General features: G+C 37.3%; 1 protein-coding gene across 1 annotated transcript in view; it reads left to right on the top strand.

The window, feature by feature from the left end:
* Positions 1 to 23,254, top strand: part of LOC139976995 (hormone-sensitive lipase-like) — a 35,671-nt gene that overhangs the window by 6,840 nt on the left and 5,577 nt on the right. The window contains exons 2-7 of the mRNA XM_071985937.1: positions 10,715 to 10,833; positions 12,032 to 12,149; positions 14,275 to 14,460; positions 15,853 to 15,996; positions 17,356 to 17,500; positions 21,961 to 22,946. Coding sequence (XP_071842038.1) covers positions 10,715 to 10,833; positions 12,032 to 12,149; positions 14,275 to 14,460; positions 15,853 to 15,996; positions 17,356 to 17,500; positions 21,961 to 22,946 — 1,698 coding nt within the window. The remainder of the gene's footprint in view (positions 1 to 10,714; positions 10,834 to 12,031; positions 12,150 to 14,274; positions 14,461 to 15,852; positions 15,997 to 17,355; positions 17,501 to 21,960; positions 22,947 to 23,254) is intronic.

Genomic DNA, 23,254 nt, shown 5'->3' with positions numbered 1-23,254 from the left:
ACCAACTGTGTAATTAAGGTGCACACGTGTGTTATACTGTACCTGGTGGTATCATCTATATTTGTGTGCATTACATCATTAAGAAATGTCTCAGCAATCAGTCAACAAGCAACTGTGCATAGTGTATATATGCAACTATACAGTACTTAACAAATTACAGTCCAAGTTCATCACCCATGCTAGGGTCATCTCTTAACAGAGCAGAACAAACAATAGACAATCACGTTTTGCTTGCATTTTAAAATGACACTTTGTCCCGCCCACCCATTTTGGAGGTGGGTGATGGATTGCTATCCTTTACAATTGCATCTTTGCAAGTTTAAATGGGCTAGTACAGATTGTGTACTCCATTGGTTTAACAATTTAGTAAACTGTCTGAAACCAAATTGTAATTTATTCACAGTAGGATATTTCAGAATCAAAAGGTTTGGAGAATATCCAAATCTGAGACAGTTATGAGAATTGAAGAATTCTGCCAATGGAGGTCTCAGTTTCCCATGTTTTAGAATTTCTTGCAACAGTTTGATATTATAGTCGATATTTATGTGTGTAGGTAATCTATACCAGTCCTATTAAAATATGGGGCGGGGGGGACTGAAATATATGTTTAACAGCAGCAAAGTACGCAGTTATGAAGAGTCTTCCTAACCTACTTCTTTGATGAACAATGATTCCATACTTTGGTTTAAGAAAGAAAGCTTTAAAATTCAAAGCCAAGTTTATGTTGAAGCAATTTTCTGTTCTTTACAACAAAATCACAGGTTTGTCAAACTTTGATTTCCTCGGTAACTTAGATTGCTCTCTTATCTTTAAGTTACTTTATTAAGTGGAAACAGACTCCTGTTCACCTCTACAGAAGGTCCAGGCAAATTATTCTTTCACCTTTTGCATTAAAACTGTGATATTTACTTCGTTCCCCACTTACCTGTCTCCCCACAACCTAAGCACCGCATTCTACCGTGTCTAGTATGCCCCGAGGTCGCGTCAGGGGCCACTTTGGGAAGAAGTGGTCTCAAAATGAAGGAGGTCACTAGGGTCAGTGAGGGTGTACAGTGTTAAAAGATTACCAGGGCATACTAAACACGGTAGAATGCGGTGCTTATGTTGTGGGGAGACAGGTAAGTGGGTCACTCGTAAATATATAAACCAGTAAGTTTTATAATGTTCATTAAATGCAACTTATTTTCATTGCACAGGCCTGTTTCAGGTGGTCATCAATACTAATACTAATAACACAGAGTAGCAATGGTTGTTATTTCTGCATAACTTTGCCACTGCCTTTACTGTACACACTACCTTACTGCCATTCCAGGAGTTGGTTGACCAGCACTTTTGTCATGTTTCTGTGTATACTGTAACATTCCTATGTAGAAGTATTGTAAATTCAATAGAGGTACCTTAATAATACAGCAGTGTAAATATATAAACACATGGAATACAGCATGGACCTATATCACTTGCACTCTATACTTAAAGTCTGCAGTGCTGATATTCGTTTTGTATTATATTTGTTTGATTACTATAGAGTATATAGAGGGACTGTACAGTCACTCATTGTGTACATTATACTGTAGGCTGTGCTCATTGGAATTAATCATGCATTGTGGACTTTGAACTAACTGTAGTATGCATGGGAAACGTGGTGTGTGCAAACATTACACGTGTTACTGCAAAGCTACACAATATGGGTGTGAGGAATTTGATTTTGGTATGTTAGTGGTTTCAGTTCTGGTTTCATTCAAAAGATAAACTGAATGTTTCATTAAAATTCCTTTTATTTGTATTAGTAGTACTTACTGTAGCTGTGGTATAACCTAATAAGTTTTGTCGGATGGGATTGGTGGAAATTACTAAACATGATAACGATTTACAAATAAGGTTTGCTCTTTAGCCTCTTAGAATTCTTTACTTATAACAATACTGTTAAATGTTTAGGCATACTGTACATATGCTTCAGAATTGTAAACTGACAGGGAAATAAGCCAGTTAAATGGGGGAGGGGTGGGGGGGGGAGGGAGGGTCTCCAGTATAGCATGGCAAACTTGGGTGCAAAATGGTGAAAATTGTATACATACATGTCCAAAGATGTACATCACTGTGTTTTGTACAGATACTGTAGTAGCTTGTAAGAGACAAAATTCAGTCTTCAAATCTTCCGTACAAACTGATTCCCATGGGGGTGGAGGTTCAACTGTTTGAATTGCATAAAGTTGAACATTCTAGGTATTGGAATGATTGCAAAAACACTTTCTCGTACATACGTACAAACATAGCAGGATGTTCTGTACTGCTTCGTCCTACAGTTGTTCTATGCTGAAAGTAAGCAAACTATACAACCATTCTTCAAATTAACAAAATAGAAGTGCTGAGTTTGCTTTGATATGCAAAAATCTGTTTATCTGTCTGATGAAGGATAGATTTACTGGCAGGTATTTTTAGCACTTGAAACAGAAGTAGCTCCTGCTCTAAATGAAAAAAAATAATCTTAAGAGGAATGAAAGACACTTACCAGAACTTGAAAGAATTTTAATTTCTACCGGAGGGGTTTGAAAGTGTTGATGGTAGTGTCAGCTCTAACTGCCCTTAGAGGAATGCAGATATTTACCTGAAACCTCTCATGTTTTGAGATAAGATGGATAAGAGTAGAATTCCCAGACAGAAAGTTTATAAATAAAGTCTGTATAGTTGTCTACCTGGTAAGTCATAATGTAGGTTATATAAATACCTTTCTGTGATATGAAAATATATAAGCTATGCAGTAATATTGGATAGCCTAACCTATCAAACACAACACTATTAAATCAGTTTGTCAGCAAATATGGCAAAGGTATGTGGTTCTCACAATGCTACACTAGCTCTGTGCTGTGTCAAAAATCAGCAAACACCTGCTCCGGTTAGATTCATGCGTTTACTTGTTAGTAATACAAATGTTCTGCAGTGCAACATTCAGTCCTAGCAATGTTTAATCATTGCACGTAATCGCAAATTCGCAAAATTAATCTTTTACGATTGCCAAAGTATTTGTCATTTCTTCAAATATGTTTACAATAACTTCATTACCAACCTGGTTGACATTTATTGGATATCTGATCGAGTGTGTCAATTGCTGTGTAGCTTAATTTCAATGTGCTATCGCGCTAGGCTAGAGCTTAGAACGTTGAACATCCTTCTACAGAAAGCTCTAGCATACTAATCATCACCGCTGCAAGGTGTTACATCTATTCATTGTTTTACACGTTTGCATTTATTAGTGCTAGTATTTGTAGTAGCCTCGTAGATTCATTCAAAAGTTTTTGATTTACTATGAAGGATTTTAAGAAACGTAGATTGAAAGTTGTTCACAGGTTTTGTTTGGTAGATGTTTTAGCATGATTTAGAAACCACACATTAAGACACGAAAGAATCAATAAAGACAGTGCACCATGGCGAAAGATTTGTTTTGAATGTATTCTGCAATGTAAAAATGACAGTCATAACGTCATAACTGTAACCGAGTAATCGCAGTAATCGTGAGAAGAGCTATGCGATTAATCGACTACAAAAGAATGAGTCGACTTTCAGCACTATTGTGTAAAGCACAGTCATTAAGAAGTGGGTGTTTGTGCTATCAAATAAGAGGCCTCACCTAACCCTCACTTCCTCTATCCTTCATAACCAGTGCTTAAGTGCAAACCGCAAAAGATAAAATTGTTACATAAAGGTTTTACTGACTTTTTCTATTTCTAGCTTTCATAAATATTTAACATATAGGGAGATTCAAATTTTCTCAATCCCCCAAGAAAATTCGGGTTTAGAGGAAAAATTGAGTATTGGGTAAATCCAAAGGAAACTAAGACAGCAATAAAAAAGTAACATAGAAAAAAAGGGAGCTTTTACACATCACTGTGCCGGCAGATCAGTATGTAATATTGGAAGTAGAGTGGGATATTGTCTTCAACATGATAGGCAGTTGGCAGGTCTAGATATACTTGGAGCATTGGGAAAGAAAATAACAATGAAAGTAACTTTCAGTTCCCGGAACAAAATAATATGGACGTGTCCAGTTTCCAGTCATATTTAAGAAAAGAGACCAACATTTTGTAACAAATGACACTTTATTTGCAGGTCGTTATGTTGACTTGTATGTGTTTAGTGTGTAACAAGCATGTACTTGTTGATTCTAATGTCACCATTCTATATTTTATCACCACATAATAATTAAGTGAGTGTGTAATTATGTTGACAAATTATTAGCATTTCAACATCCATGTTGATGTTTGGATAATCCAATTATATTTCAAATGACATTAACAAGTCAATGAAAGGCTTTGACCAACATGTTCACTTCAGACTTATGATAGAGGTCACACCCTTCATCACATTTATGCATCAGAAAATTGTGATGTTAAAAATCATAAACTGTTTTGCAGGTTCATACAGTACATATCCAATGATTGCTTCATGCTATTCATGGTAGCAGACCTAGATTTTGAAAGAGATGATGTAGTTATTAAAACAATTAACACAAGATGCTTTTGAAAACTGGACATTGAAAATAGTGTGACCTTACTGATTTATATGATCTTGACTGCCGGTGGGAAGCTGTGGATGAAAACACAGTTAATGTTTGGACCAGCTAATTCCAATGAGACTAATTACAGACCTGAAAGAAATCTTGTTTATTTGATAACATTAAATGATGAAGGGCTTTTGTGAGAAGGAGGGAAAGAGTAGGGTGTCCACTGCCAAAGCATACAAGTGACAAAGATCCGGCCGATCAATTCTTGGAAAATTTCCTCCAAATGAGAGAGGAACTCCAAGATAAAAGTCTGTACACAGCTTCTGACCAAGTGAACTTCACTCTTGCATACAGTAGTTTTCCGTAGTGAGTGAAGACCTTATTAGGATTGCCATTCCATAAATGCCAACAAAGACATGTGAAATAGACATAGTGCCAGTGAAATTTGAAAAAGGTTCTTAAGAAAATTGTGCCGATCATTACAAGGGTCATAAATACTTCCTTATGCAAAAGTGTGTTCATCCAAAAATGGAAAGTTGTCGTGGTGAGTCCTGTACTTAAAAAATGTTGACCTAGAACTTGTCATGTCTAACTATCGACCATTGAGTAACTTTTATTTCTTGTCAAAATTTTTAGCAAAAGTTGCTCTTGAACAGTTCGTGGAACACTGAGAATACAACAACACTCCTTAAATTAGCTAATGATATACTGTGGAACATGGACAATAAAAAGTTATAACATCTCTTGCATCCATAGATTTCAGTGCGGCTTTCGATACTGTTGACCACTCGGTGCTGTTGATTGTCTTAGCTGCAAATATTGGAATATCAGGTGAATGTCTTCAGTGGTTTTGCAGTTACCTTGCACCAAGGGAGTTCATTGAAAATGAATAATCATCATCAAAAAAACCTAAATTTCTCAGTTCCACAGGGAAGTGTAGCCGGCCCAACCCTGTGTTCTGTCTATATGCATCCACCATGAAAATATGTATACCTGACATTGTTAACTCTGGGTATGCTGATGATCATGCACTAAAGTGAGTCTGAGTCATCTACTGCACATGTACTTGAAGAATCGTTAAGTCAGGTCTAATCCTGGATGGAACACAACCAACTTAAAGTGAATGACTCAAAGAAATAGTTTATATAATTCAGATCAACTAAAAAGTGATTTAAATGCATAACTCAAAAATTGTCTGTCAGTAACTGTGAGATATCAAAAGTCCATGTCATATGTAAAAGGGTATGTACCTTGATGATAATCTTTCCATGAAATCACACATACAGAACAAATGCTACATGTAACATGCTAGAACTGCTATATGGCAAGTTATCATCATATAGCCAGTATCAGGTAATAGCTAACCATTGATGCTTGTTAAACAAGTTGTACAAGGTTTGATTATATCACACCTTGACTGCTGTAATGGCCTCTTTTACGGCCAAGTCTGAAAAATTGCAACAAGTGCAAAACGTGGCTGTTAAGTTAGTCCTGGGTTGGGATAGACCTGATGGTTCCACAACCTGTTTGAAGAAATGACATTGGCTTCCCTTTACACTACGTGTTAAGTTAAAGATTCTTACCATTGTTCGGAAGTGCTTGAATGGACAAGCCCCAGAATACCTGTCAGAACTTCTCCATTTAGACATTGGCAGGAGAGTGCTTAGGTCTAGTGCTAGTAATAATGTTTATATACGGTCTACTGTAGGTCCAATATGCAAATCTTTATAGATCTACTGTAGGGCCAATTGCAAATCATTATACCTACTGTAGGACCAATATGCAAATCTTTATATACCAACTGTAGGTCCAATATGAAAGTCATTAAATACCTACTGTAGGTCCAATATGCAAATTTTAATATACCTACTGTAGGTCCACTACGGAAATCTTTATATACTGTATCTACTGTAGGTCCAATATGCAAATCTTTATAGACCTACTGTAGGTCCAGTTGCAAATCTGTATATACTTACTGTAGGTCCAATATGCAAATCTTGATATACCAACTGTAGGTCCAATATGAAAATCATTAAATTCCTACTGTACTGTAGGTACAATATGCAAATTTTACTGTAGGTCCAATATGAAAATCATTAAATACCTACTGTAGGTACAATATGCAAATTTTACTGTAGGTCAATACAAAAATATTTATATACCTACTGTAGGTTCAATTAAAGATGCAACAATTAAGCAGTTCAAATCTAAATTTAAAACATGTTTTTTTTTTCTAGGTTCTAGATTTTGTTTGTACTCCAATTTTTTGTAAATTTGTCTTGAATCCTATGCTTTGTAGAGCGCATTAGGTAACTTTTGGTTGCTAGTGCAATATTAAATGTATCATAATAATAATAATAATTCTCATCATTACATTGGCCAATTTTAACACTAAGAGCATGTAATGTGCAGGTAGATATGAAGATATTTGATTAAAAAAAATATATATTGTAATAGAATTTAGTATTATTAATGGAAAAGCAAACAAAATTTAACAAAATAAACTTAAAAGGTGATCAGTGAAGCTTCACTTCTGTAAATATGGTTAGGTTTGTTTCTCCTATGAGTGATATCCTGTTAATTGATTGATTCCATTCAATTCTCCTCAACTCAATAGTTTGTTTTCTTGTCACATGTGGCCATATTATGTACCACACTTATACAGAGTACAAGATTAAACTACTCAACCTTATTGTGTGTTACAGTTCATTTACAGTACATGTCATGCTTGAGTTCACATCAATGGTTAGGTCAAAAGTTCTACTGTGACTACACTGTGCCTGATTTTACCAACTGTGTAATTAAGGTGCACACGTGTGTTATACTGTACCTGGTGGTATCATCTATATTTGTGTGCATTACATCATTAAGAAATGTCTCAGCAATCAGTCAACAAGCAACTGTGCATAGTGTATATATGCAACTATACAGTACTTAACAAATTACAGTCCAAGTTCATCACCCATGCTAGGGTCATCTCTTAACAGAGCAGAACAAACAATAGACAATCACGTTTTGCTTGCATTTTAAAATGACACTTTGTCCCGCCCACCCATTTTGGAGGTGGGTGATGGATTGCTATCCTTTACAATTGCATCTTTGCAAGTTTAAATGGGCTAGTACAGATTGTGTACTCCATTGGTTTAACAATTTAGTAAACTGTCTGAAACCAAATTGTAATTTATTCACAGTAGGATATTTCAGAATCAAAAGGTTTGGAGAATATCCAAATCTGAGACAGTTATGAGAATTGAAGAATTCTGCCAATGGAGGTCTCAGTTTCCCATGTTTTAGAATTTCTTGCAACAGTTTGATATTATAGTCGATATTTATGTGTGTAGGTAATCTATACCAGTCCTATTAAAATATGGGGCGGGGGGGACTGAAATATATGTTTAACAGCAGCAAAGTACGCAGTTATGAAGAGTCTTCCTAACCTACTTCTTTGATGAACAATGATTCCATACTTTGGTTTAAGAAAGAAAGCTTTAAAATTCAAAGCCAAGTTTATGTTGAAGCAATTTTCTGTTCTTTACAACAAAATCACAGGTTTGTCAAACTTTGATTTCCTCGGTAACTTAGATTGCTCTCTTATCTTTAAGTTACTTTATTAAGTGGAAACAGACTCCTGTTCACCTCTACAGAAGGTCCAGGCAAATTATTCTTTCACCTTTTGCATTAAAACTGTGATATTTACTTCGTTCCCCACTTACCTGTCTCCCCACAACCTAAGCACCGCATTCTACCGTGTCTAGTATGCCCCGAGGTCGCGTCAGGGGCCACTTTGGGAAGAAGTGGTCTCAAAATGAAGGAGGTCACTAGGGTCAGTGAGGGTGTACAGTGTTAAAAGATTACCAGGGCATACTAAACACGGTAGAATGCGGTGCTTATGTTGTGGGGAGACAGGTAAGTGGGTCACTCGTAAATATATAAACCAGTAAGTTTTATAATGTTCATTAAATGCAACTTATTTTCATTGCACAGGCCTGTTTCAGGTGGTCATCAATACTAATACTAATAACACAGAGTAGCAATGGTTGTTATTTCTGCATAACTTTGCCACTGCCTTTACTGTACACACTACCTTACTGCCATTCCAGGAGTTGGTTGACCAGCACTTTTGTCATGTTTCTGTGTATACTGTAACATTCCTATGTAGAAGTATTGTAAATTCAATAGAGGTACCTTAATAATACAGCAGTGTAAATATATAAACACATGGAATACAGCATGGACCTATATCACTTGCACTCTATACTTAAAGTCTGCAGTGCTGATATTCGTTTTGTATTATATTTGTTTGATTACTATAGAGTATATAGAGGGACTGTACAGTCACTCATTGTGTACATTATACTGTAGGCTGTGCTCATTGGAATTAATCATGCATTGTGGACTTTGAACTAACTGTAGTATGCATGGGAAACGTGGTGTGTGCAAACATTACACGTGTTACTGCAAAGCTACACAATATGGGTGTGAGGAATTTGATTTTGGTATGTTAGTGGTTTCAGTTCTGGTTTCATTCAAAAGATAAACTGAATGTTTCATTAAAATTCCTTTTATTTGTATTAGTAGTACTTACTGTAGCTGTGGTATAACCTAATAAGTTTTGTCGGATGGGATTGGTGGAAATTACTAAACATGATAACGATTTACAAATAAGGTTTGCTCTTTAGCCTCTTAGAATTCTTTACTTATAACAATACTGTTAAATGTTTAGGCATACTGTACATATGCTTCAGAATTGTAAACTGACAGGGAAATAAGCCAGTTAAATGGGGGAGGGGTGGGGGGGGGGAGGGAGGGTCTCCAGTATAGCATGGCAAACTTGGGTGCAAAATGGTGAAAATTGTATACATACATGTCCAAAGATGTACATCACTGTGTTTTGTACAGATACTGTAGTAGCTTGTAAGAGACAAAATTCAGTCTTCAAATCTTCCGTACAAACTGATTCCCATGGGGGTGGAGGTTCAACTGTTTGAATTGCATAAAGTTGAACATTCTAGGTATTGGAATGATTGCAAAAACACTTTCTCGTACATACGTACAAACATAGCAGGATGTTCTGTACTGCTTCGTCCTACAGTTGTTCTATGCTGAAAGTAAGCAAACTATACAACCATTCTTCAAATTAACAAAATAGAAGTGCTGAGTTTGCTTTGATATGCAAAAATCTGTTTATCTGTCTGATGAAGGATAGATTTACTGGCAGGTATTTTTAGCACTTGAAACAGAAGTAGCTCCTGCTCTAAATGAAAAAAAATAATCTTAAGAGGAATGAAAGACACTTACCAGAACTTGAAAGAATTTTAATTTCTACCGGAGGGGTTTGAAAGTGTTGATGGTAGTGTCAGCTCTAACTGCCCTTAGAGGAATGCAGATATTTACCTGAAACCTCTCATGTTTTGAGATAAGATGGATAAGAGTAGAATTCCCAGACAGAAAGTTTATAAATAAAGTCTGTATAGTTGTCTACCTGGTAAGTCATAATGTAGGTTATATAAATACCTTTCTGTGATATGAAAATATATAAGCTATGCAGTAATATTGGATAAGTATAACACTGTTTTGCAGCTTTCGTACTGCAAAGTGCCCACATAAGTCAATTACCCTAGGTTACTGTATCTGTCATGTGATACATATAACCATGTAGATCCATAAAGCTAATTATTTCTCTATCAGTGATGGATATATATAACTTGGAAAAGTAACATATGGAGCAAACTAGAGAGAAAATAGCATTGACATACAGTATGGAGCAAACTTAGGGACGGATAACGTTGATCAATATGGAGCAAACTGTAGGTGGAATAATATTGATGAATATGGAACAGTTTTGGACAAATATCATTGATATGGATTATAGTCTTTTATAGTTAAATATCCTCTCGTCTTTCTGTATCATTAAAAACAAAAGCCAGTTGTCACCTTCAAACAGAGTGTTATAAGAAAGTGGTTCCCTTAAAGATTTCCCACACTTGGTCTGCTTAATTCAAATGTAGTGTTCAAGCTAGCATAAAATAATGTAGGGAAGCAGAAACATATTTGTGATGCCACAATATAATGTTTCCCCTCCCTGTTGCATCTAATAGCATGCTATAGGTTACAACTCTCCCCCACCCTCCAGCCCCCATCCAAATTTGAGTATATTTTATGGTACTAATACAGATGCCTTCAGTTAACACTTCTCTCTCTATTTTGTGTTTGTAGTTTTGTGAGAGTCTATCCCAGCCACTGAATTCTATGTCCTTGGCAATTGCAGCATTTGGAGAAGGTGTCCAGAAACAGGAGGGGGCATTTTCCAGAGTAGCATCATCACTGTTCAATGGGTAAGAAACTAATTGATTTAAATCAGTACTGTTTTCTTTAAAAAATCATTGATTTAAGCCAGACATTTTAATCTTTTAATCTTCTGGTAAAAAAATGATGAAAATTAGAACAGAAATAGTTATTGCTTTCTTACATCTCTAGTTGACATGTTAAAACCTGCAAAAAGGATAAAAGAAGTGATATTTACAACTTAGTTTTAAGGTTGTTATGGACCAGAAACTTTACAGGATGGCCAAGTAGCAAGACCTTTTCATCATAATCAGCAGATTAGTCAATATTAACAGTTTTAAAGTCACATTTCAGATCATATTTTCATATAAAATGTTGCAACAAGAAAATTAATCACATGTGGCAGCAAAACAACAAGTGATAATACCTGCTGTGAGGGCCTACTGTATAAGTACAGTTGATTACAAGAAGCTTCACTGAAATTACTCTCAATTCAGGCTTCAGTACTCCAGTATACTTAAAGTATGAAACTTGGTGTTCTGTATACTGTAGCTTAATTGTGATTAAAGGTTTAGTACATTTCAGTGATTAGTGCTAACTTACAGTCACAACAGAGCTAGATCTATGTTCCTCTTGGCTTCTAATGCTTTAAATAGAAAAGATTGCAGGAACAGTGTAACACTGTGATAGAGTATCCTCCTCTCTCCAGAGTATCCCCCTCTAGTTCCCCTCCCACCCACCCCAACAGCCTGAGAAAACAAAAAGTAGACAAAAAGACAGGAATTGGAGTACAAAAGAGGTGTTATTCTCAAACCCACAGAGTCACAACATGTTGCTTCCAACATCAAATAGCTTCTAAACCAATGATGTAACAATGGATAATACCTATTAAGTCATCTAGTGGCAGTCAAGTTTATGCAGGGGTGCAACTTCAGTTGGATCTTTTTATCAATGCTATCAAAAGCTTCTTGGAAATGAATTAAGGTTTGCATGCATGAACAACTAAGTACAAGTTTGGCATTAGATCAGAAAGTACCTATTCCAGGGTCAACATAAGTTTCTAAGTATAAAAAAGACAGACACATGAAGGCATCATGTCATAAAATAAATTATTTATTAAAATTCCTTTTTTTTGTCCTTTAAAAATATAAAAAATTCAACAACCTGGCAGTTAGAAATAATCCATCAAATTGACAACTTTATCATTGTTAAAGTGTACATTTATTCTTTTTGTTAATTTTCTTGAAGAGGACGGTATTCTACAAACCCGGATACAAGAGGGAAGCAGCTCTTAGATGTGTTCAGTTCTTCTGATGTCCGCATCTGTAAAGCTTTCTGGGCCATATCAGAGGGAGATAATCTTGCAGTAAGTAGAAATCTCAAATAAAAAACAACTGGATTAGCTAATATCACTTGTCTTCCTTTCACATATGTGCTCTCTGTAGTTAGCTGCTAGTATGGAGCTATATGTGCTCTCTGTAGTTAGCTGCCAGTATGGAGCTATATGTGCTCTCTGTAGTTAGCTGCTAGTATGGAGCTATATGTGCTCTCTGTAGTTAGCTGCTAGTATGGAGCTATATATGATCTCTGTAGTTAGCTGCTAGTATGGAGCTATATGCTCTCTGTGGTTAGCTGCTAGTATGGAGCTATATGCTCTCTGTAGTTAACTGCTAGTATGGAGCTATATGTGCTCTCTGTAGTTAGCTGCTAGTATGGAGCTATATTTGTTCTCTGTAGTTAACTGCTAGTATGGAGCTATATGTGCTCTCTGTAGTTAGCTGCTAGTATGGAGCTATATGCTCTCTGTAGTTAGCTGGTAGTATGGAGCTATATGTGTTCTCTGTGGTTAGCTGCTAGTATGGAGCTATATATGCTCTATGTAGTTAGCTGCTAGTATGGAGCTATATTTGCTCTCTGTAGTTAACTGCTAGTATGGAGCTATATGTGCTCTCTGTGGTTAGCTGCTAGTATGGAGCTATATGTGCTCTCTGTAGTTAACTGTTAGTATGGAGCTAAATTCGCTCTCTGTAGTTAGTTGCTAGTATGGAGCTATATGCTCTCTGTAGTTAGCTGCTAGTATGGAGCTATATGTGTTCTCTGTAGTTAGCTGCTAGTATGGAGCTATATGCTCTCTGTAGTTAGCTGCTAGTATGGAGCTATATGTGTTCTCTGTAGTTAGCTGCTAGTATGGAGCTAATGTGCTCTTAGTGGTTAGCTGCTAGTATGGAGCTATATTTGTTCTCTGTAGTTAGCTGCTAGTATGGAGCTAATGTGCTCTCTGTGGTTAGCTGCTAGTATGGAGCTGTATTTGTTCTCTGTAGTTAGCTGCTAGTATGAAGCTATGTGTGCTCTCTGTAGTTAGAAGTTAGTATGGAGCTATATGTGTTCTCTCTAGTTAGCTGCTAGAATCGAGCTATATTTGTTCTCTGTAGTTAGTTGCTAGTATGGAGCTATATGCTCTCTGTAGTTAGCTGCTAGTATGGAGCTATATGTGTTCTCTGTAGTTAGCTGCTAGTATGGAGCTATATGCTCTCTGTAGTTAGCTGGTAGTATGGAGCTATATGTGCTCACTGTGGTTAGCTGCTAGTATGGAGCTATATGCTCTCTGTAGTTAACTGCTAGTATGGAGCTATGTGTGCTCTCTGTAGTTAGAAGTTAGTATGGAGCTATATGTGTTCTCTTGTAGTTAGCTGCTAGTATGGAGCTATATTTGTTCTCTGTAGTTAGCAGTTAGTATGGAGCTATATGTGTTCTCTATAGTTAGCTGCTATTATGGAGCTATATATGTGTTCTCTGTAGTTAGCTGCTAGTATGGAGCTATATGCTCTCTGTAGTTAGCTGGTAGTATGGAGCTATATGTGCTCTTTAGTTAGCTGCTAGTATGGAGCTATATTTGTTCTCTGTAGTTAGCTGCTAGTATGGAGCTATATGTGCTCTCTCTAGTTAGCTGCTAGAATGTAGAGGGACAAAAGGGTATGTAAAAGAAATACTGACTGTCACTCTTGTTCTGGTTCCACAATTAACCATCTGCATGAATTGACTGTAGGTTGTGAAATGTCGTAGTGATTTGCCAATTTACAGTGACATTGTTTGCATGTTACATGAATTTCATACTGTGAATAGATACAAAGTATGGTTTTCCTATTTTTCATGACTTCGGCTCAAGTCGGAATGCGGTTTTGGAAACATTTTGGATTTAATTGTATGCATTTACTATAAAAATAGGTTTTTCCACCTGATTTTTATCTCTGGTAGGGAGTTAAATCTTAAATCTTCTTGACGATCATATCAAGTGAAATTTGATGGTTTGATGGTAAATATAATTGTTTCTACTCTTTACCAAGAGCTACGCAGAGACAGAGAACTAGTTAGGATCATGATGAGGGTAGTCATCCCGGACAAGGTCAACATTCTCAACTCGGTTTCCCAGTATGTCTCCTTATGTGTGTTTTCTGACCGTGATTATCTCAAACTTGTCTCGTTTTCTACAGGAAATGTGTAATTTTATGGCAGGATCAGTAGCCATCAATAAACTTATCCAAATCACACCTCACAACTTTGAGATGGAACGTGTGGACAATTCTGAGGAAACAGCTACTATCACCCCTCCTTGTGCTCATGTCGGCCCAGGGCCAGTTCAGATACGCCTTCTTAGCTTTGTGGAGAGAGAGGGCCAGGTTGGTACCAATTATTGCTTGACTACCTTGTTACATAAAGGCAATGAGTTATGGAGGGTAATGCATAAATTTGCACTAAACTAACTATGCTTTTACTATTGTGGGACTGTAAAAAAAAAATATCTTGAAAAGAAAATGCACAAAGGTAAGCATTACTTAAGCTTTCAAGAGCTACCAAGCATACCTTAAAGAAGAATATTTATAAAGTGGTTACCATTTTCAAGTGACAGGTATTTATTCTATTATACAAACTTTTGTAGGATGTAGTTGGCGGTTTTTTTATTTGTTTTATTAAACGTTCATTTACTTGGAAAAGTATGAATGAAATATTATGTGAGGATGTTTACATTGCCAAAGGAAGTGAACTATAAACCAATTGTGAGCAGCTGAGAATGTCAACATTGACAATGTTGCTTTACAGTTGAAATATTTTGTGTATATTATAGTAAGGATACCTAAAGATTCCATACTTATTTATAGGAGCTTTTTTAGTGAAAAATGGGATCCAATCCTTCCGGTCATATCATTTTTTGTCTTTATAATCGCTTTGTAAGCCTTGCCCTGTGCTGAATTTTAGTTTCTGTGATAGAGGGCATGAAATGTTGGCCCGTCCTGCTGGTAAGTTTGAGTCTACACTGACTTACGTTGATTGGTGACGTCAGCTCGGCACATTGGTCAGACTCGATCACATCTCACTCTAAGCTTGGCCTTGATACAATACAGATGAATGTGTACAGACTTTGCTAACTGCTGTGATTAAAAAAATTGCTCAAATAATAAATATCTGAACAACATATTATGAAGAAAACCTAGTTAGGGACTTATGGAACCTTCAAACCTTTTAGATTGCAAACTAGCAACTTCAAAGAGAAATTTCCATCTTAATCGCTATTTCGTTTCAGAAATTTAACTTTCCTCACTACAGTGTAGCTTGCTAATGATAGTGTCCCTGCAACTCCCGAAACGAAGTGCCGCAATGACATCACAGCGCTCATCGTTCTACACTGTTCAAATCATATTAGATTAAGTTGGCACAAGGTTCAAAAATGAAAAAGCCCAGAACTAGGACTGTGACAATGAAAAAATTGTGGAGTATTTTCACACACCCAGTAGACTGCCACTGAAATATTCCTTTGGATATGTACTTCAAATCAAGCACTATTTCATATGTTAAAGTGTATATTAATATCCCTTCACTATTTTCATGTAATATCATATTTGTATACTTTGTGATATCAAGTTGTTATATACATCAACCTGTTAGCTTGAGTATTCTATTTCTGAATTATTTTGTAGTCTGCCCTCTGAGTGCTCTCATGATTTCTTCAAGTAGACTGTGTTTCTTATCCTAAACTTGATGCATGGTAACAAACAGCTTTGTTTGTTTCACAGGCTTGGGTACAAGATGGCGAGGAACAGCGAGAAGACAGCAGGGGTAATATACCGCCCAAGAAACCACCCAGCCCAATGTCCAAAGGGCTTCTCATACATATTCATGGTGGAGGGTTTGTCGGCCACACCTCCAAGTCGCATGAGGTATCAAGTAAACTTCCTCCTCACTTTTTACATTTAACCAAAATATAAGTAAATCTTTTTATTTGTTGTCACTCTAGATCTTCTCTAGCTTTGGATGGATCAACATGTTTTGAAGTACTTGAGATTATTACAACAACATGTATCACTTTGAAAATGATATATTTAAGGGAAGCCTCGCAAATCTAACCGCCATGACCTGGCTGGTGGAAATCTTGCACCACTTGCTCATTATGCATGTGCATATTGGGTCCCATGGCTGAATGCACACCAGCCGATAGCCAGACTGAGTAATGAGCACAGCGTCATGACAACACAAGGCTGCATATCGTTCACAAACAATGAGCACACTTGGCCAAGTGAGCGGATTTACTTTGGCTGTATGGACAGTCAATAGAGCTGTAGCTTATGTTTCAAATTGCCTTATTTTATACACTAACATCCGCCACTACCAAATGTCCGAGATTCAATACTTACAATCAGCTACTCGAAAGTTCAATAAAAAAGCACATAAGTAAAGCCTTTACCTTGGCCTGTACATTACTAGCCTTGATCAACGAGTGGTTCGTAACTATTTTTGAAAATGTGAATCAGCCATTGCATTAAAATTATGCGACCCAAGAAATTCAGAAAACCAATATTGACATACCAAAAGTCAAGCAAAACAATAATTAAGCTACGTCCCACAAGTTTGCTAACTACAAAGACCATCGACCGTAATGTCGATCTCTGCATAACAGTAGTACATCCCTCTAAACCGTGGATAATTTTAGTGCCAGCTTACTGTGACAGAATTTTAGCAAATAAACAAATGGTTAGGCTTGATTTTCCCATTGACTTAGTGTGTTATTAAGCTGCCATGTGCTTAGAAATATAAGACATTTATCTGGTGAGAAATTTAGTGCTAGAAAACCGTGTTAGGGAATTATTGAACGTTCAAGTCTTCAAAAGATTGCTAACTTGCAACTTCACTGGGAAATTTCAATCGAAAATTGGCTACTTACAGAAATTGTAACTTTCCTTGCGACAGTTTAGCTTGCAAATGATAGTGTCCCTGCAACTCCTGAAATGAAGTGCCGCGATGACGTCACAGCGCTCGTCGTTCTCCACTGTTCAAAATATATTAGATTAAGTTGGCAGGAGGTTTTAAAAATTCACTTCCCCTGAAACATAGCATGAAAAATCCCCTAACTAGGATTCTGGTGATGAAAACATTATGGAGTTTTTTTTAATATACCCAATAGAATGTAATTGAAAAATTCCTATAAAGATAGTGTTATTTTCAAAGTTTGAATTTAATAAACTAGATTCAATCCTCTCATCATCTATTTTCCTCTTTGGTTATGTTGGTTATTTTTCCAGGTCTACCTGCGTTCCTGGGCAAAGGACCTCGGTGTTCCCATTGTGTCTATAGACTATTCTTTGTCTCCTGAGCTTCCTTTCCCTAGAGCCTTTGAGGAGTGTTTCTTTGCATATGCCTGGGCTGTCAAGAATGCACCCTACCTTGGTAAGATCAAATGCAAAATTTATAAATAATTGGAAATGTATTTCTTTCTGAGAGAGAAAATTTAGATCCATTTCTTTCTCATTTGAGATATTAAGAAAAGAAAATGTTCGAAAACTGAGTTGTATCATGGTGATTACAATTTTCTACATATGTTTAACAAGTTAATGATGGATTGACAATCAGTTGTATACAGGTTCCCCTCCTCTCACCACCTCCAGGCATTGCAGATGCAGACCTCCCATTTTTTCAACCTCACACAAATATTAAGAATATTTTGTAGCACACCCTTGCATTTTGATTAGAGCTACTAATATATAGACTTAAAATTTTGTCTAAATATGCCTCAGAATGCCCCCATTTGTAGTCTAACTTCCCAATTGTTTCTCAGACCCCCTTATATGGCAGAAACTTCAATGAACACAAGACCAAAACTTTTCCTTTATAGAATACCTCTGGTCTTTTCATAATGGTTCATACCCCTACTTAAATCAGTCAGGAAAATTTAGATGCCCCCCCTCCCCACCTTTCAAATCCTGTGCATCCTGTGCCTGTCACACCAAGCCTGTCTGAGTCGGCATCCCCCCCCCCACTACTCTCTTATCTTTTCTACTATTCTGATTATTGCTCTGTAGTGTGCAAGGAACTCTCCTGGAGAATATTCATCCTACAGTTGGTAACTGATAGACATGAACCCATCACACCTCAGAGAAACGACTTACTCTCCCCATTACAACAGCATCAAATCAAATTTTGTGTCTGATTTAATTTGATTTGTATTGGAATGTTGCATCTCTAAACTCCAATACACCCCCCCCGTGCCCCCACCCCTTACCCCCAATTACCTTACTGTTGCTTCTGGGAGATTTTTGCTGAGCATTGCTTTAAATCTGCCTAATTTAGTTTATTGCTCCATCCTCCTCCAGTCTTTCCTGATCATTCGAACATTCAGTTGTGCATACAGGATAGTATGGTCCTTAACCTTCAGTTGTGCATACAGGATAGTATGGTCCTTAACCTTCAGTTGTGCATACAGGATAGTATGGTCCTTAACCTTCAGTTGTGCATAGGGGATAGTATGGTCCTTAACCTTCAGTTGTGCATACAGGATAGTATGGTCCTTAACCTTCAGTTGTGCATACAGAATAGTATGGTCCTTAACCTTCAGTTGTGCATACAGGATAGTATGGTCCTTAACCTTCAGTTGTGCATAGGGGATAGTATGGTCCTTAACCTTCAGTTGTGCATACAGGATAGTATGGTCCTTAACCTTCAGTTGTGCATACAGGATAGTATGGTCCTTAACCTTCAGTTGTGCATAGGGGATAGTATGGTCCTTAACCTTCAGTTGTGCATACAGAATAGTATGGTCCTTAACCTTCAGTTGTGCATAGGGGATAGTATGGTCCTTAACCTTCAGTTGTGCATACAGGATAGTATGGTCCTTAACCTTCAGTTGTGCATAGGGGATAGTATGGTCCTTAACCTTCAGTTGTGCATACAGGATAGTATGGTCCTTAACCTTCAGTTGTGCATACAGGATAGTATGGTCCTTAACCTTCAGTTGTGCATACAGGATAGTATGGTCCTTAACCTTCAGTTGTGCATACAGGATAGTATGGTCCTTAACCTTCAGTTGTGCATACAGGATAGTATGGTCCTTAACCTTCAGTTGTGCATACAGGATAGTATGGTCCTTAACATTCAGTTGTGCATACAGGATAGTATGGTCCTTAAGTATGAACAGATATTATCAGGCTATTAGCATGCCTCACAGAAGTATCAGTACTATGAACTGAAAACTCAGAAACAAAGTATGGTAATGTTATGAACACATCAGGACTATAGGTAACATCTGGTTAGGTCAGTAGCATACTATAGTTATACCCTTTTTGTTTATTGTACCTGTTACAATGTTATTGTGGTTCATAATGTGAATTACAGTAGAGCAAAATGATTTGCATTTACTGTGTATAATTAGCTTATTGTGCTGTAACATTTCAGAAATAATACAACCTAAAGTTGACCAGGTTCAAGCTGATGATGAATGTCCAGTAATAGGTTATCCCCATATCAAGCCATTCATTATGTCCAGTAATAGGTTATCCCCATATCAAGCCATTCATTATGTCCAGTAATAGGTTATCCCCTATCAAGCCATTCATTATGTCCAGTAATAGGTTATCCCCATATCAAGCCATTCATTATGTCCAGTAATAGGTTATCCCCTATCAAGCCATTCATTATGTCCAGTAATAGGTTATCCCCATATCAAGCCATTCATTATGTCCAGTAATAGGTTATCCCCATATCAAGCCATTCATTATGTCCAGTAATAGGTTATCCCCTATCAATCCATTCATTATGTACAGTAATAGGTTATCCCCATATCAAGCCATTCATTATGTCCATTAATAGGTTATCCCCATATCAAGCCATTCATTTTGTCCAGTAATAGGTTATCCCCATATCAAGCCATTCATTATGTCCAGTAATAGGTTATCCCCATATCAAGCCATTCATTATGTCCAGTAATAGGTTATCCCCATATCAAGCCATTCATTATGTCCAGTAATAGGTTATCCCCATATCAAGCCATTCATTATGTCCAGTAATAGGTTATCCCCTATCAAGCCATTCATTATGTCTAGTAATAGGTTATCCCCATATCAAGCCATTCATTATGTCCATTAATAGGTTATCCCCATATCAAGCCATTCATTTTGTCCAGTAATAGGTTATCCCCATATCAAGCCATTCATTATGTCCAGTAATAGGTTATCCCCATATCAAGCCATTCATTATGTCTAGTAATAGGTTATCCCCATATCAAGCCATTCATTATGTCTAGTAATAGGTTATCCCCATATCAAGCCATTCATTATGTCTAGTAATAGGTTATCCCCATATCAAGCCATTCATTATGTCCAGTAATAGGTTATCCCCTATCAAGCCATTCATTATGTCTAGTAATAGGTTATCCCTATATCAAGCCATTCATTATGTCCAGTAATAGGTTATCCCCATATCAAGCCATTCATTATGTCCAGTAATAGGTTATCCCCATATCAAGCCATTCATTATGTCCAGTAATAGGTTATCCCCTATCAAGCCATTCATTATGTCCAGTAATAGGTTATCCCCATATCAAGCCATTCATTATGTCCAGTAATAGGTTATCCCCTATCAAGCCATTCATTATGTCCAGTATTAGGTTATCCCCTATCAAGCCATTCATTATGTCCAGTAATAGGTTATCCCCATATCAAGCCATTCATTATGTCCAGTAATAGGTTATCCCCTATCAAGCCATTCATTATGTCCAGTAATAGGTTATCCCCATATCAAGCCATTCATTATGTCCATTAATAGGTTATCCCCATATCAAGCCATTCAATTTGTCCAGTAATAGGTTATCCCCATATCAAGCCATTCATTATGTCCAGTAATAGGTTATCCCCATATCAAGCCATTCATTATGTCCAGTAATAGGTTATCCCCATATCAAGCCATTCATTATGTCTAGTAATAGGTTATCCCCATATCAAGCCATTCATTATGTCCAGTAATAGGTTATCCCCTATCAAGCCATTCATTATGTCCATTAATAGGTTATCCCCATATCAAGCCATTCATTATGTCCAGTAATAGGTTATCCCCATATCAAGCCATTCATTATGTCCAGTAATAGGTTATCCCCATATCAAGCCATTCATTATGTCCAGTAATAGGTTATCCCCATATCAAGCCATTCATTATGTCCAGTAATAGGTTATCCCCATATCAAGCCACTCATTATGTCCAGTAATAGGTTATCCCCATATCAAGCCATTCATTATGTCCAGTAATAGGTTATCCCCATATCAAGCCATTCATTATGTCTAGTAATAGGTTATCCCCATATCAAGCCATTCATTATGTCCAGTAATAGGTTATCCCCTATCAAGCCATTCATTATGTCCAGTAATAGGTTATCCTCATATCAAGCCATTCATTATGTCCAGTAATAGGTTATCCCCATATCAAGCCATTCATTATGTCCATTAATAGGTTATCCCATATCAAGCCATTCATTATGTCCATTAATAGGTTATCCCCTATCAAGCCATTCATTATGTCCAGTAATAGGTTATCCCCATATCAAGCCATTCATTATGTCCAGTAATAGGTTATCCCCTATCAAGCCATTCATTATGTCCATTAATAGGTTATCCCCTATCAAGCCATTCATTATGTCCAGTAATAGGTTATCCCCATATCAAGCCATTCATTGTGTCCAGTAATAGGTTATCCCCATATCAAGCCATTCATTATGTCCAGTAATAGGTTATCCCCATATCAAGCCATTCATTATGTCCAGTAATAGGTTATCCCCATATCAAGCCATTCATTATGTCCAGTAATAGGTTATCCCCATATCAAGCCATTCAGTATTCTATATTGTATCCTCTTTACTTCCAAAGGTTCTACTGGTGAACACATTTGCATAGCTGGCGATGGCTCTGGTGGTAATCTGGCCACAGCAGTGGCCATGAGAGCTGCCTCATATGGAATTCAGATTCCTGATGGTGTTGTCACAACATACGCTCCGTTCCTTGTCCATCATTCTCTCTCACCATCTCGTCTCATGTGTCTCTTTGATCCAATGCTTCCACTTGGGATCCATCTGCGCAGCATCGCAGCCTATTCTGGTGTCAAGGAGGAGGATCTCTCACTAGATTCTGTCATCTCATTGGTTCAGAGAGCTAATGAGAAGATGTCTCCCAGAAGAGCGCCATCCTTCTCATCGTTAAGCACAGCCTCATCAGATGAGGAGGTAGAAAGAAAGAAGCCAAGAACTGCCAGTGCAGCAAGTACACCAAGCCTTGACAAGATCAAAGAGGACCCACACATAATCAACCAGGAGGGTGACTCTTCCACTGAGAGTCAGGGGGACAGTAGTATTGAGGGAGAGAGTAAAGTTGACAGTTTAAGTGATTCAGTAGAGAGAACAAGCCTCGAAGAGAGAATTCAAGAAATTCCAAAGCCTGCCATCACTGAGCAGACTGCCACAACTGAATCAAATGAAGATAAAGAAAACACACAAAACACAGCACCTTTTCAGCTGCCAACTGGAGAGTCAGTGGCTGTGTTTGACCCTTCCAAGCCCCCAGAGATTCCTGTCTTAAAGAATGGTGGATACAGTGAACGTGTGTTACAGGAGTCCAGTTTAAATAATAACCAAGCGTCGACTATGATAGATCAGAGCGGTGAGCATGTTGAACCCAGTGCTCTGAGAAGAGATAATCTCCAGCTAGATCTGTTGGAGGAGGATGGTGCAACCCCATCACCATTTGTGACATCACCAGTAAAGAGGTTTAGAGAGATACCCATCATGCGTAACCCATACATCTCACCCTATGTTGCCAGTGATGAGTTATTAGAAGGCCTTCCACCTATGCACATCATCGTAAGTAACATCTTGGTTAATCTATTTTACTACTTACCTTCTCTCCTATAATGTTAGCTCTACAATATCTGGAGTGAACTGGAAGCCTGTTTGGCAACTCTCCAAGAGACAGGTCATCCAACCTCCTCAGGTTACCATGGAAATACCTAGATGGGTGCTTGTGTGTGGATTTTGTTAGCATTGCCAATGCTTGTCTACGGTAACCATCCAATGCCAGGTGGTTTATGTATGTGTGGTGTTTTCTTTAATTAGTTGTGGTGTTTTCTTAATGTATTTGGTGTTTTCTTAAGGGTAGCCTCGCAAATCTA

This window comes from Apostichopus japonicus, chromosome 12 (assembly GCF_037975245.1).
Source record: "Apostichopus japonicus isolate 1M-3 chromosome 12, ASM3797524v1, whole genome shotgun sequence".
Taxonomy (NCBI): domain Eukaryota; kingdom Metazoa; phylum Echinodermata; class Holothuroidea; order Aspidochirotida; family Stichopodidae; genus Apostichopus; species Apostichopus japonicus.
This window is presented reverse-complemented; position numbering and strand designations above follow the sequence as displayed.